The sequence below is a fragment of the Phyllostomus discolor genome, chromosome 6 (assembly GCF_004126475.2).
Source record: "Phyllostomus discolor isolate MPI-MPIP mPhyDis1 chromosome 6, mPhyDis1.pri.v3, whole genome shotgun sequence".
NCBI lineage: Eukaryota > Metazoa > Chordata > Mammalia > Chiroptera > Phyllostomidae > Phyllostomus > Phyllostomus discolor.
In genome coordinates this window covers 110382538-110395616 of record NC_040908.2, presented here as the reverse complement: position 1 = coordinate 110395616, position 13079 = coordinate 110382538, and the positions used below count along the sequence as shown (strand labels likewise).

At 36.1% G+C, this 13079-nt stretch overlaps 1 protein-coding gene and 1 long non-coding RNA gene across 3 annotated transcripts; both read left to right on the top strand.

The window, feature by feature from the left end:
* The first annotated feature begins 4383 nt into the window (after positions 1-4383).
* Positions 4384-5184, top strand: LOC118501243. Its single transcript, XR_004903865.1, has 2 exons — positions 4384-4413; positions 5105-5184. It is a non-coding gene; the product is annotated as an uncharacterized LOC118501243 (long non-coding RNA).
* Positions 5185-5546: 362 nt separating this feature from the next.
* TMEM126A (transmembrane protein 126A) lies at positions 5547-12837 on the top strand. Of its 2 annotated transcripts, XM_036028726.1 has the most exons (6): positions 5558-5699; positions 6950-7004; positions 7684-7782; positions 10538-10731; positions 11696-11810; positions 12487-12837. In XM_036028726.1, the coding sequence occupies exons 3-6, from the start codon at positions 7691-7693 to the stop codon at positions 12677-12679; spliced, it is 594 nt and encodes a 197-aa protein (XP_035884619.1). In that variant the 5' UTR covers positions 5558-5699; positions 6950-7004; positions 7684-7690; the 3' UTR covers positions 12680-12837. The 2 variants fall into 2 exon arrangements, with proteins under 2 accessions (XP_028371402.1, XP_035884619.1); XM_028515601.2 differs by lacking the exon at positions 6950-7004 and having other exon boundaries at positions 5547-5699.
* Positions 12838-13079: the final 242 nt, after the last annotated feature.

The following is a 13079-nucleotide window of genomic DNA, read 5'->3' as shown; positions in this document are numbered from 1 at the left end:
CTTAGCTAAGACAATAAGAAAGAAGACTCAGATAAAATTAGAACCAAAAGGAGGGAGTTTACAACTGATGTCATAGATATATAAAGGATTATAAGAAACTATTATGAGCAATTATATGCCAAAAATTTAGATAACCTGGAAGAAATGGACAAATTCCAAAAACATGTAACCCACCAAGACTGAATCATGAAGAAATAAATTTGAACAGACCTATAACTAGTAAGGAGATTGAAGCAGTAATTAAAAAGCTCTCCCCAAAAAAGCCCAGGGCCAGAGGCTTCACTGGAGAATTGTACCAAACACTTGAAGAATTAACACCAGTCCTCCTCAAAAGTTTTTAAGAACTGAAGAGGGAGCACTCCCCAACTCATTCTATGAGATCAACATTATCCTGATACCAAACCCAAATGAAGACATAAGAAAGCAATACACCAATATTCCTGGTTGATATTGACATAAAAATCCTAAACAAAATACCAGCAAACTGAATTCAGCAGCGCATTATAAGGATCACACACCACGACCAAGTGGGATTTATACTTGGAATACAAGAGTGGTTCAATATGCAGAAATCAATCAATGTAATAAACTACATTAACAAGATCAAGGGGACTTGTGGCCATGATGGAGGCCTAGGTAGGTACACATTGCCTCCTCACACAACCAAAAGAAGGACAAGAACAAATTTAAAAAACAAAACAAAAACAAAAAACAAAAAAACAGAACTGCCAGAAAATGGAACTGTATGGAAGTCCAACAGCCAAGGAATTAAAGAAACATTCATCCAGACTGGTAGGAAAGACAGAGATGGGCAGCCTGGGTAGAGAGGACTTGCAGCAAGGCTGTGGTGAGCAGTCCCACATTTGTGTGCAGATAAGCCAGAAGGAACAATTGGGGAGCAAGACACACCATTCAACCCAGGGTTCCAGTACAGGGAAAGAAAGCCTCGAGCCTTTGGCTGTAAAAAGCTGTGGGGGTTGCGGCTATGGGAGAAACTCCCAGCCTCACAGGATAGTTCATTGGAGAGACCCACAGGGTCCAAGAACATACAAAAATGTACCCACCCAGGAATCAGCACCAGAAAAGCCAAAATTGCTTGTGGGTAGCAGGGGAAGTGACTGAAAGCAGGCTGAGAGGTGAACAAGTGGCATTATTCCCTCTCGGACCCCTGCCCCACATGTAGCACCAGAACACAGCAAAGTGGGTTGCCCTACCCTGGCAAATACCTAAGGCTCAGCCCCTCACAATGTAACAGCTGCGCCAAGACAAAATATTATGGCCCTAATGAAAGAATAGATCAAAGCTCTAAAAATAGAACTAAGTGATGAAGAGATAGCCAATCTATCAGACGCAGAGTTCAAAACACTGGTAATCAGGATGCTCAACCAGAATGGTTGCATATGGGCCCAAAACAGAGAATAAAGTGAAGGCTATGAAAAGTGAAATAAAGGAAAATGTATAGGGAACTAAGAGTGACAGGAAGGAAAGTGGGTCTCATATCTATGGTTTGGAGCAGAAGGAAGAAATAAACATTCAACTGGAACAGAATGAAGAAACAAGAATTCAAAACAAAGAAGAGAGGTTTAGGAACCTCTGGAACAACTTTAAACATTCCAACATCTGAATCATAAGGGTGCCAGAAGGAGAAGAGAAAGAGCAAGAAATGGAAAACTCATTTGAAAACATAATGAAGGAGAGTTTCCCTAATCTGGCAAAGGAAATAAGACTTCTAGGAAGTCCATGAAGCTCAGAGAGTTCCAGAAAAGTACCCAAGGAAGCACACACCAAGGCAATCATAATTACATTACCCAAGATTAAAGAGAAGGAGAGACTCTTAAAAGCAGCAAAAGAAAAGGAGACAGTTACCTACAAAGGAGTTCCCATAAGACTCTCAGATGATTTCTAACAAGAAACCTTGCAGGCAAGAAGGAACTGGAAAGAAGTATTCCAAGACGTGAAAGGCAAAGACCTACATGCAAGATTACTCTATCCAGCAAAGCTTTCATTTAGAATGGAAGGGCAGATAAAGTGCTTCCCAGATAAAGTCAAGTTAAAGGAGTTCATCATCACCAAGCCCTTATTATATGAAATGTTAAAAGGAAAAATAAGATCAAAACTATGAATAGTAAAATGACAACAAACTCACAACTATCAACAACTGACCCTAAAAAACAAACTAAGCAAACAACTACACAGGAACAGAATAATAGATATGAAGATCACTTGGAGGGTTATCAGAGGGGAGGATGATCATGGGGAAGAAGAGGGAGAAAGAATGGGGGTAAAGACAGGGAATAAGAAGATAATTGGTAGGTAGGAAATAGAAAGGTGGAGGTTAAGAATAGTATGTGAAATAGAGAAGTCAAAAACTTATATTTATGACCCATAGACATGAACTCAGTTTGGGGGGGGGAATGCTGGAGGGTTAGGGGGTGCAGGGCAGAGGGGAATAAAGGGGGGAAAATGGGACAACTGTAATAGCATAATCAATAAAATATATTTTTTTAAAAAGTTATAGCTAATAAGCCAACAAAGAAAGGAAATGGAATATTCAGTTAGTCTAAAAAATACTTTAAAAAAAAGGAAAAGGGAAAAGTAGAATAGACAGAACAAGTAGCAAGATGATAGATATAAATCCTAGACTATAATAATCATATTAAATATGTGTTCTAAACACCTCCTTTATAAAAAGCCAGAAATTGTCAATTTATATAAAAAATTCAATTATATACTGCCTATAGAAAGCCTGCACTACATATAATGACATAAATAGGTTAAAAATAAAAGGATGGGAAAATCTATCTCATATTAACACTAACCAAAAGAAAGTTACTGGACTGGCAATATAATATTAACATAATTAATATTAATGTTAAATAACATATAATAAGTAAACTGCAATGCAAAAGATATTACTAAGGATTAAGAAGGTTATTTCATAATTATACAGGGATCAATTTATCCTAAATGTTTACTCATATAATAATGGAGCTTTAAAATACATGAAGAGCTCATAGAGCTGAAAGCAAAATATGGAAATCCCCATAATAGTTTGTGATTTCATTAACCTTCTCTCAATAAGTGATAGAAGAAGTTGATAGAAATTCAGGAAGCATAAAGAAGCTTTAAACAATGCTATCAACCAGTTTTTGCTATCTAATTGATGTCCTAGAACACTCGGTACAACAGCAGCAGCATATATATTCTTTTCAGTCACACATGGAACATTTACCAAGATGTACCAGAATCTGTACTATAAATATCAATATATTTAAAAGGATTCAAATCACACAAATATATTCTGATCCCAATGAAATCTGATTATAAATCAATAATAGAAAGGCATCTGGAAAATTGGAACTATTAGGAAACTAACAGTTTTAAATAACCCATAAGTCAAAGAAAAGAGCAAGAGAAATCAGAAAGTATTTTCAAGTGAATTAAAATAATAAACAGCATTTCAAAATCTGTGGGATATACTAGAGCATAGTATACAGATTAGTACTATGAATTGGAGGGAAAGTCAAAGTACTAAAACCCATGTTGGGGGTGGGGGGAAATCTCACTTCAATGACCTCAGTTTTCTAATTGAAAGAATTAAAAAATGAAGAGCAACTTAAATCCCAGGTAAGAATAAGAAAGGAAAAAATATAGATCAGAGCTTAAAACAATCATGTTGAAAACAGAAAAAAATCAGTGAAATAAAAACAATGGTTATTTGAGATAAAAAAATGATAAACCATCAGTCAGATTGGGCAGACCTGAAAAAAGAGAAGACAAAAATAACTGACACCAGAAAAAAGAGAGATGTGATCTCACTACAGATTCTACAAATTTTAAAGAATAAGGCAATATTATGAACAATTGAGGCCAATAAATTTGGGAACTTAGATGAAATGAACATTTCATCTTGTCTTGTGAAGAACATTGATTTTTAAAATAAAATCTCAGTGTACTAAACTGCTTCCAGAATGTCATGCTACAGATTCTGTATAACATGAACATTAATTTAAAATTAGCTTCAAACCATTAAATATGAAATTAGAATAAGAGCATAAAACAGAACATTAGGAATCAAAGTATTCTCTTACACACACATTATAGTTAGTATCTTAATAAGCTGGTTTTCCCAAACTTTCTCTGCAGTTACATTTGAAACTGTCCAATTGGAGCTTATGCTTTCTACCTTGGAAGCTGAAGACCTGTTTTTATGTTCTGCTTCATTGACTAGGGAATGTTTGACGTCCGATAAATCCTTCTCAGCCAAGGAGTTTTGAGGGCTTTTCTTTCTTTTTTTTTTTTTTTTTAAAGATTTTATTTATTTATTTTTAGGGAGGGGAGGGAGGGAGAGAGAGAGAGAGAAACAAACATCAATGTGCGGTTGCTGGGGATTATGGCCTGCAACCCAGGCATGTACCCCGGCGGGGAATCGAACCTGGGACACTTTGGTTCCCAGCCCGGGCTCAATCCACTGAGCTACGCCAGCCAGGGCTTGAGGGCTTTTCTCATCCTGCTCACTTCCCCTTATGAAGTTTTCCCCTTTATCTGGAATACCACGTCTTCTTTGATAAAGCTCAATTATTTTCAAAGCAACTTTAATAAGCACTTTTATTGGATGCTCACATATTCACAAAATAATCAATGAAAATGTCATTTCCCCTCTTATTTTATAGATGAAAAAGAGGCTGCTAGGATGAGAACTGAGACATCTACAGAGGTTTAGTACAAGACTTTTATTCTCAATCTTCCTGAGTGATGCAGCCACCAGGCTTCCTGGCTTTCTAGTTTTTCCCTAGCCACATTCACCCAATCCTGCTTTTTTATAAGCAGTGCTAGGCAGGGGTCCAGGGAATCTGCAGAAGAACAAGCTCTTTCTCTTGAGGTGCTGATTATCTTGAGGTGGGCCAATAAATTATATTGCAACATGGCACAGGGAGCTAAAGATCTGAGGGAAAAGGGAAAATCGATGGAGCAAAGAAATCTCACTTTTTGACTTTAAAGATTTTATTTATTTTTAAAAAGAGGAAAAGGGAGGGAGAAAGGGAGAAAAACATTCATGTGTGATTGCCTCTTGTGTGCTCCCTACTGGGGACCTGGTCTGCAGGTGCCCAGGAATGGGAATTGAAATGGTGAGTCTTTGATTTGCAGGCCAGCACTCAATCCACTGAGCCATACCAGCCAAGGGGTCCTCTTTTGACTTTAAAAATATACTTTATTTTTCCATCATCATTTGTCCCCAGTACCCATTATAGGCTACGGGCTGTGTTTTCCTAAACCCTACGTCCACTTTGAGGCAGGCTCTATCAGACAGGAAATTAACATGTCGAAGACAGGTTTTCAGTGAAAATGGCACTTCCGGTAACTCAACTTTCACCTGGAAATTTCAGCCTACAAGCTCTACCCAGGAAACCGGAGTTAGGTTGAACACTCTTCGCATTAACCCAAGTCTCGCGGGTCACCAGCCCAGCTCCTCCCTGGTGGAAAGCCTCTCAGGAGGAAGTCGCTGGTGCTTGCAACCTACGTCCAGGGAGCGAGGCCACGCACCGCGTCTGGGCCGAGTCACGTGCCAATCAAAGATGGCTGCGCCCAGGCAAGTTGAGTGACGATTGCAGAGAGCTTTGGGGGCTGAGGAAGCCTAGAGAAAGTACTGACTTGTGAGAGGAGAGCGTAAGGCACGGACCTTCTGGGGAAAGAGTGCAGTAAGTGTCTTGGTATCTGAAGCACAGTACGGGAAAGAGATTCTGGGGCTGGGTCGGAAGGGGAGAAGAGTCGGCCCTACAGCACTGAGCGTCTCTTCATTTTCCACCTTGAAAGAAGAGACCTTATATTTAAAAGCAATAGAATTTTTTTAAAAACCTTGCACTTGAACTTAACCCCTGGTTTACTGCCAATTTACTGGGTAGCCTGGGCCTAACTTCATATTCAGAGGCCCAGCTTTTTTTTCGTTGTCCACCTTGAGGTTGTTCTGAGTGAAGTGAGATAGCTAATTCAAATACTAAAGTATTTGTAGAATTTAAGGGTGGCGTTGTCTTTGATAGAGGTTTACTGTTAACAACGGGGACAAAATGACCTATTGTGGGTTGCCAGGTCAGAACGTTTACCAAATTAAGGATGACTTTTAATAGCCACACAGCAGAAATGGGTAGTTCACAGAACTCAAAACCTTATCCATATAGAGAGCAAAGAACAGAAAGAAAACTAATAGTAAGTAGCATTAGGCCGGACTTTCTGAGGGTAATTTCTTTTATTTCAGACATATAAACCGTACACTTTATATGTACTGAATTTGATTGTGTATCTCTCCACCCTCCCCCACTTCCCAACCCCAAAACAAGCAAAGCGGTTCAAAGCTTCTGTAGGGTAGGGATTGTCTATTATGTTATTGTAACCAAAGCCCTCAGAAAATTTGAGTCCAGGATACCTAAATTTTTAAGTCCGCGTTGTACTTACTAGGTTAATTTAAGTTTGGGCATACGAATTATTTTGAAATATATTTCGAATTATATATGAAATGTTGAGTGCCGTCAACATTTTCCAAATGATCTAATATATTTAACAGGTACCCAATAAATATTTGTTGAATTACTCATTGTGGTAAATTAATCTTGTAGCAAATGGGTGATAGTGAACCAAGAAAATCTAACTTCATAAAACCATGTTGTCCTTTGCTGTTATCTCTGAACTTCTGCTTTACTTAACTCTGCTACGTTGAAGTATTGTTTAATAAACTAAATCTTCAGGGAAAAACCATTGCCTTACTCTGGTATTCACCCCAGCTAGTGCATGGATCAACAAACTACTGGCTTGTCGGCCAGAGGAAGCCTATAGTTTCTGTATGATCAACCAGCTAAGAATGATTTTTACATTTTTAAAAAGTTATTTTAAAAAAGTATTAGACAAAGACCATGATTGACCCGCCAAGCCTAAAATACAGTACTATGTTTTGTAGAGGAAAAAGCTTGCTGACTTCTGCTGTAGTATATACCTAGAAGTGAAATTGTTGGGTATGTGTGTCTTCTACCTACTATGTAATACCAAATTCTTTTTTGGAGAGGCTGTACCCAAATTGGATATAATTTTATGCTTCCACCAGCAACATGAATTACCCCACAATCTTGCCAGTAATTGAAATGGTCAGGTTTTGTTTTGTTTTTAGCTATAGTAGGTACCATACTGGTATCACTATGGTTTTAATTTCTACTTCCCTGATTATGAAGTTTAAGCATATTTTCACGTTTACTGGTTCTTTGGCTTTCCTTTCAGTGATGTGCTGGTTCAAACTTTTTATCAATTTTCCTCTTGGCTTGCTTGCCCTTTTCTTGTTTCTACTTATTTACATATTCTGGGTACCAATTACTCATGTCAGTTATGTTAAAAACATTTCTGCACTAACTTAGCTTTCTGGTGTCTATTAAACACAAGTTCTTAACGAATTATTAGTTTAGTATTAGTTTCATGTCTTTTGGTGCTATTTGCAAGTTAAGTATTTGCTTTTCATGTTTTGATTTGTCTTAGAATTGATTTTCTTGTGTGGGGGGGAGGGTACTGTGTGTAGGCAGATTATGAATTCCATCTATAGCTAATTCTTTTGAAATTATTAATGGTCTTCGGAAGTCTTTTTATAAGCCCTTTTGTCTTTTTAATTATAAACATTATTGAAAATGTTATTTTTAATTTTTTAAGACTCAAGATGGAAAATCATGAACCAGTTGATACTGTCAAGGAAAAACAAATTTTTGATATCATAACCAGAAAAATCAATCAACTTCCAGAAGCAGAAAGGTAAGATCCTGTCTTAATTTAAAAATGTCTTTTACCAAACATATTTTCATTGATTATCTGATATTTATTTGGTTTCAGTGCCTTGAGAAAACCAAGGCCCACCAAGATTAACCAGTTAGTTTGAAGTCAAGGCTAGAATTCATGTCTTTGGCATATCTAATTATATGATGGTTCTCATATTTTGCATTTGGCTCAGAGTATAGTTAAATGTATATTTGTGGACTTATCTAAATACCAAAACTTCAAAATAACTTTTGTCTTCATTTCTATTATTATAATAGCAGCCTAAATAATGCCATTTAACACATACAGATAGAAAAAAAATCTCAGAAAACAGGACTGTGGTTAAAAGATCTTTTAAGATATTATTGAATAGAAAAAGGCTATGCAGGAAACGTACTGATCTATGACACAATGAACTATTAAGTCCACTTTCACAAAATGTGTTTTAGATCTAGGCAAGAATGCCTCTTTGGTTAATTTAAACTGAAAATATGAGACAAAAAAGGATGAAAAGGAGTCAGCCTGGGGAGAAAGAAGGAACAGTATCTCAGGCAGAGGGAATAGCATATGCCTAGGCCACAGGATAAGTTTGTCATATTTGAGGAACCATTGTTACTGAAGTGCAAGGGAATTGGGCACAAGGTTGAAGGAACAGGAAGAGTTTTAAGCAGGGAATGGTGTGATCCAGCTAACATTTCTAAAGTACATTGCAGTACTTTTTGGGAAGTAGATTTGAGGTAGGAGAGAAAAGGAAAACCAGTAGGAAAATGCATAGTAATCCTGGTAAGTGGTGATGGTAGGGTGGTAGCAGTTGAGATCTAATAGGATGGGTTTGGAATAATTTCATATACCACATATTTCATTGCCACTTGTTAAAAATTTGTTCTTATATTTTACATGTTTAGTTCATGTGCCTAGTGATTTTATGTATGTTTTGATAAAATATCATGTATTTCTAGTTGTATAGGCTAGGCATTTTTTTTTTAAATTGACTGGCAAAGGGTCTGCTAGGTAACTTGGTGCTTACTGAATTAACTAAAAAATATGACTTAAAGCCATACTAAATTAAAATATGGTTGGGTGACAGCAAATTTTACTATTCCAATTCCAGTTGCATTCCTTGTTTATTATATTTTACAGTAATATATCAATATATAAATTATATTAACCTTATAATATATAAAATATATATAGGCAAATTATCTCTCAGCATTCATTCCTCTGACTAAAATAGAGATGATATATATTGCTCAGGACAGTTATAAAGATAAAATAACTTGCCCTGGCTGGCGTAGCTCAGTGGATTGAGCGCAGGCTGGGAACCAAAGTGTCCCAGGTTCAATTCCCAGCCAGGGTACATGCCTGGGTTGCAGGCCATAACCCCCAGCAACCACACAGTGATGTTTCTTTCCCTCTCTCCCTCTCTCCCTCTCCTTCTCTCTCTCTCTCTCTCTCTCTCTCTCCATATATATATATATATATATATATATATATATCTCCCTCCCTCCCTTCCCTCTCTAAAAATAAAATCTTAAAAAAAAAAGATAAAATAACTTATTTCAGAGGAAGTGGTCAAATTTTCAGTTTCTACAAAATTAAGTCTTTCACATTCATGTTTTCTATTACTTGGTAGGTTCTTCTCTATGCCCTTGTCACTCTTTAAAAGTTATTTTATGTAAGTTACTAGACTGCCTCTCTCTTACTGCCATTACAATTTTAATAGACATGTTATATCTCATGACTTTCGTCTTTTAATAAACTGAAAACAGTGAAGGTAGAGGGTAATCTGTTGTGCCTTCAGCAAGTCTGCTGCTTATGGTAACGACTGAATGACAAACAACATAATGCCTGCAAAGTGAAAAGAAAAGTAATACCTCATACAATGTAAGAAGCTATATTAGGAATTCCTAGAAACAGTCTTAAGATGAGTGTTAACAATATAAGTCTGAGGGGATATTGTGTGGCTAAACTGGCTGAATAGTGAGAAATTTAAGAAGTTGACACCTGTGTTGTAGATGGCAAGGCAGGGTAGTCTAGTTAAGCAGTAGGCTGAAGAGTTTGAATTGAAGTACTTTCAATATCCAGCAATAATTTTTGGTGTTTTTTCCAAAACTAAAGAATGCACAAAACATGTGTTTTAAACTCATACATACCTTAGCTTAGAACCACTTCCTATCTCAAAATATCATTTTACTCTTATTTCAGTGGGTTGTTGTAAGGAACCTGGTGTAGAGTATCCCTTAAATATTACTGTTCTTCCAGCCCCTCAATCTTAACTCTAATGCTTTGTGGAAGAATGAAAGGAAACCAGCTCCACCTCTTTAAGTGCCTTGTGTCAGGTGCCATTGAAACCAAAAGGAACTTCTTGGTACTCATTGTCTTGAACTTGTTTATAGTGGGAACGCCTCAAAATGTGCTAGAGAGGTAGGTATTAGGTATTGTGGGAGCCCAGAGGAGAGACATCCAAATCAGACTCTTCAGAAACTCCTCCCTGTTTTATATAGAATTATCCTTTGCAGAATCACAAAGTATGTTTAGCAAAATCTAAATTTATCACTGTATCCTTAATTGTTACCAAATTCAAAAGCCTTCCGAATAAAAGTCTAATGAGGTTTTGGTTTTATGAAGCTGTAAGGGATAATATTCCTAAAGTTACAATAAGTTCTCTAACATATGCCAGAATTGTTAAAGAGTTCCTAACACACAACAGAGCCAAAGAAAACATTACTTTTTTTTATTTTTACCCATTCAGGAATCTACTTGAATATGGATCAACATATATTGGACTTAATGCTGCTATCTGTGGCCTAATAGCAAACAGTCTTTTTCGGCGCGTCCTAAATGTGACACAGGCTCGTATAGCTGCTGGTTTACCAATGGCAGTGATCCCATTTTTGACAGCAGAAGTATCTTATAAGAGTTTTATAAGTTTACCATTGAATACAGGTAAATTCTATGTCACTACTACCAAACTTTGCTTTGGTATATGCTATTTGTACTCTGCATTACTTCTTAAAATGGCAGTTTGTATTAGCATGGTCTACCAAACGAGTCTATGTACACAGCAGTTATAAATACTTTCCTTTATCTAACTTATCTTTCCCATGGTGCTTAAAATAAAAAATATTTGGAAATTCATTTAAAAAAAATTTAGAGAATTCCTTGAAGGGAAAAAATGTTTTTATGGGAATAAGACTTTTATATAGTGAATCTCTCAAAGCATTTAATATACATACAAGAATTAAGAAACATATGGAGACTTGATTTCCTTTTGACAGTTTACCATGTGCTGATCGCTTTGAGTGTAGTTCATCATGAGTAAGTTTTTGATTGATTTGAAATAAAAGTTTTACTATAAGTGGTGGTGGGGAGGGAGGCAGTCCATTTAAATTCTCTTCTGCTAAGTGCTGCTCTAAATTTAAGTTGTATGAGTATTTTGCTTGAGTCCCCATAATCAGTGTGGAAAAACTTTTGATTCAAGGAAATGTGTTGCCCAATGAATTAAACTTACTGAGGAAAAAATAAGATATACTAATTTGGAAAAGAATAAAGAATTTCATAAAAGTCACACTAATATAATGTAAAACTATAAGATGAAGTATTAAAAAAATTTTCCACGGGTTAAAAAAAGTTTCTATCTTAAGATAAGTAGAATAACACAAACTGAGATTATATTCATTCAGGTTCAGAATAAGGGAGTTTTTTCGAAGATGGTTATTAATCAGTTACTCCTAATTATTTTAAGTTATCTGTACACATAATTACACCTTTTAACATACCTTGCACAATTGCATTTGCTGTATTACTGCCTGAAAACTGAGGCTCTGTGATATGTAAGAGGAACTTGCATTCTTTAAATTCTTTGCTGGACTGTCATGACCTTCATTTCCAGAACAAATTTATTTCCTAGGTGATTTGAATTGTGAAACCTGCACCATAACACGAGGTGGACTGGTGGGACTTGTTTTTGGTGGTCTGTACCCTGTTTTCTTGGCTATACCTGTGAATGGTGGCCTAGCTGCCAGGTAGGATTCTTTGTTTTCTCATAATCACTGAAAAATTATAGTTATAAATGATTACTTAGAAAATCTACAACTTAAAACAGCAAAAACATTTTCTCAGGCAATGTTAACTTTTGATTTGGAAGAGTTAAGACTTGCTTTTTCTTCTGAGTAATCAGCTATTCTCAGTAATTTGCAAATAGTTGTAGAAATATTTTACACCGTAGTCTTGGGTGTGTAGTTCAGGTTCTTAACCATAATTTACAGTTTCGGTTAATTTACAACTTAAAAAGCTGCTAATACCATTTCTAGCATTGAAACTGTTATATACACATTGTTCTTAAGAATTTAATTCCACTAAAGGAAAATTCCATCAGAAAATGTCTAGCTATACGCCTTCTACTCCAAAATAACTGTTGTTTTCTAATGAACTTTTGTATCGAGTAGTCTATACTCTGTAAGCCTCCAGGAGTAAACTGGAGAAAGGGGCAAAAAAAACCCCAACAAAACAAAACAGAAAAACCAACAACAAAAGAACCAACCCAAAAAGAGTTTTAGGAGTAGTAATAGCATTGCCTTAATTTTTACCTAGAGTAAACTAGGCAAGATTTCTGTGATTAATATATATGTTGTTGTACATCAGTTTGCCACTTGACACAACAATCTTTTCTAGCAAATTGTTCTCAATGTTTTCTTACAGGTATGCCTCAGCCCTGCTACCGGAGAAAGGAAACATCTTAACCTACTGGATCAGAATTTCTAAGCCAGTCTTTAGAAGGATGTTATTTCCTATTTTGCTCCAGACTGGATTTGCAGCATACCTTGGTTCTAGACAATATAAACTACTTATAAAGGCTCTTCAGTTACCTGAACCTGGCCTAGAAATTCAGTGATTGTTAAGCAAATGTGTACACAAAAATAAAATGTAGAAATAACCTACTATATAAACATGGATTTGTAATTTATCATATGATGTACAACTCTTTGAGACCTACAAAAGGCTACATAAGGCAACCAAAGGCTGAATATCACTAAAGACTATCCACTTAAACAAGAACATAACTTCTCTAGTTTGCCCACTAGTATCACTTCATTGCACTTGTTCTGTTCCTTTATATTAGGTAGAGTTTGGTCTAACACAGACAAAATATAAACAAAGTAGTTTACAATGAAGACCTCATAAAGAATCCGAACAGGAGTGAAAATATCAGAATAGCAAATGTTATTAACACTTCATTTTCCATAGGTATTATTGATCCATAGAATCTTAGAACATACTTTATCAACCTACCT

Excerpts from the sequence above, each read along its gene's own strand:
- TMEM126A (XM_028515601.2), top strand. The coding sequence starts at position 7,691 with ATGGAAAATCATGAACCAGTTGATACTGTCAAGGAAAAACAAATTTTT. Across the intron at positions 10,732-11,695 it reads AAGTTTACCATTGAATACAG|GTGATTTGAATTGTGAAACC; the intron begins GTAAATTCTATG and ends TTTATTTCCTAG. Across the intron at positions 11,811-12,486 it reads AATGGTGGCCTAGCTGCCAG|GTATGCCTCAGCCCTGCTAC; the intron begins GTAGGATTCTTT and ends GTTTTCTTACAG.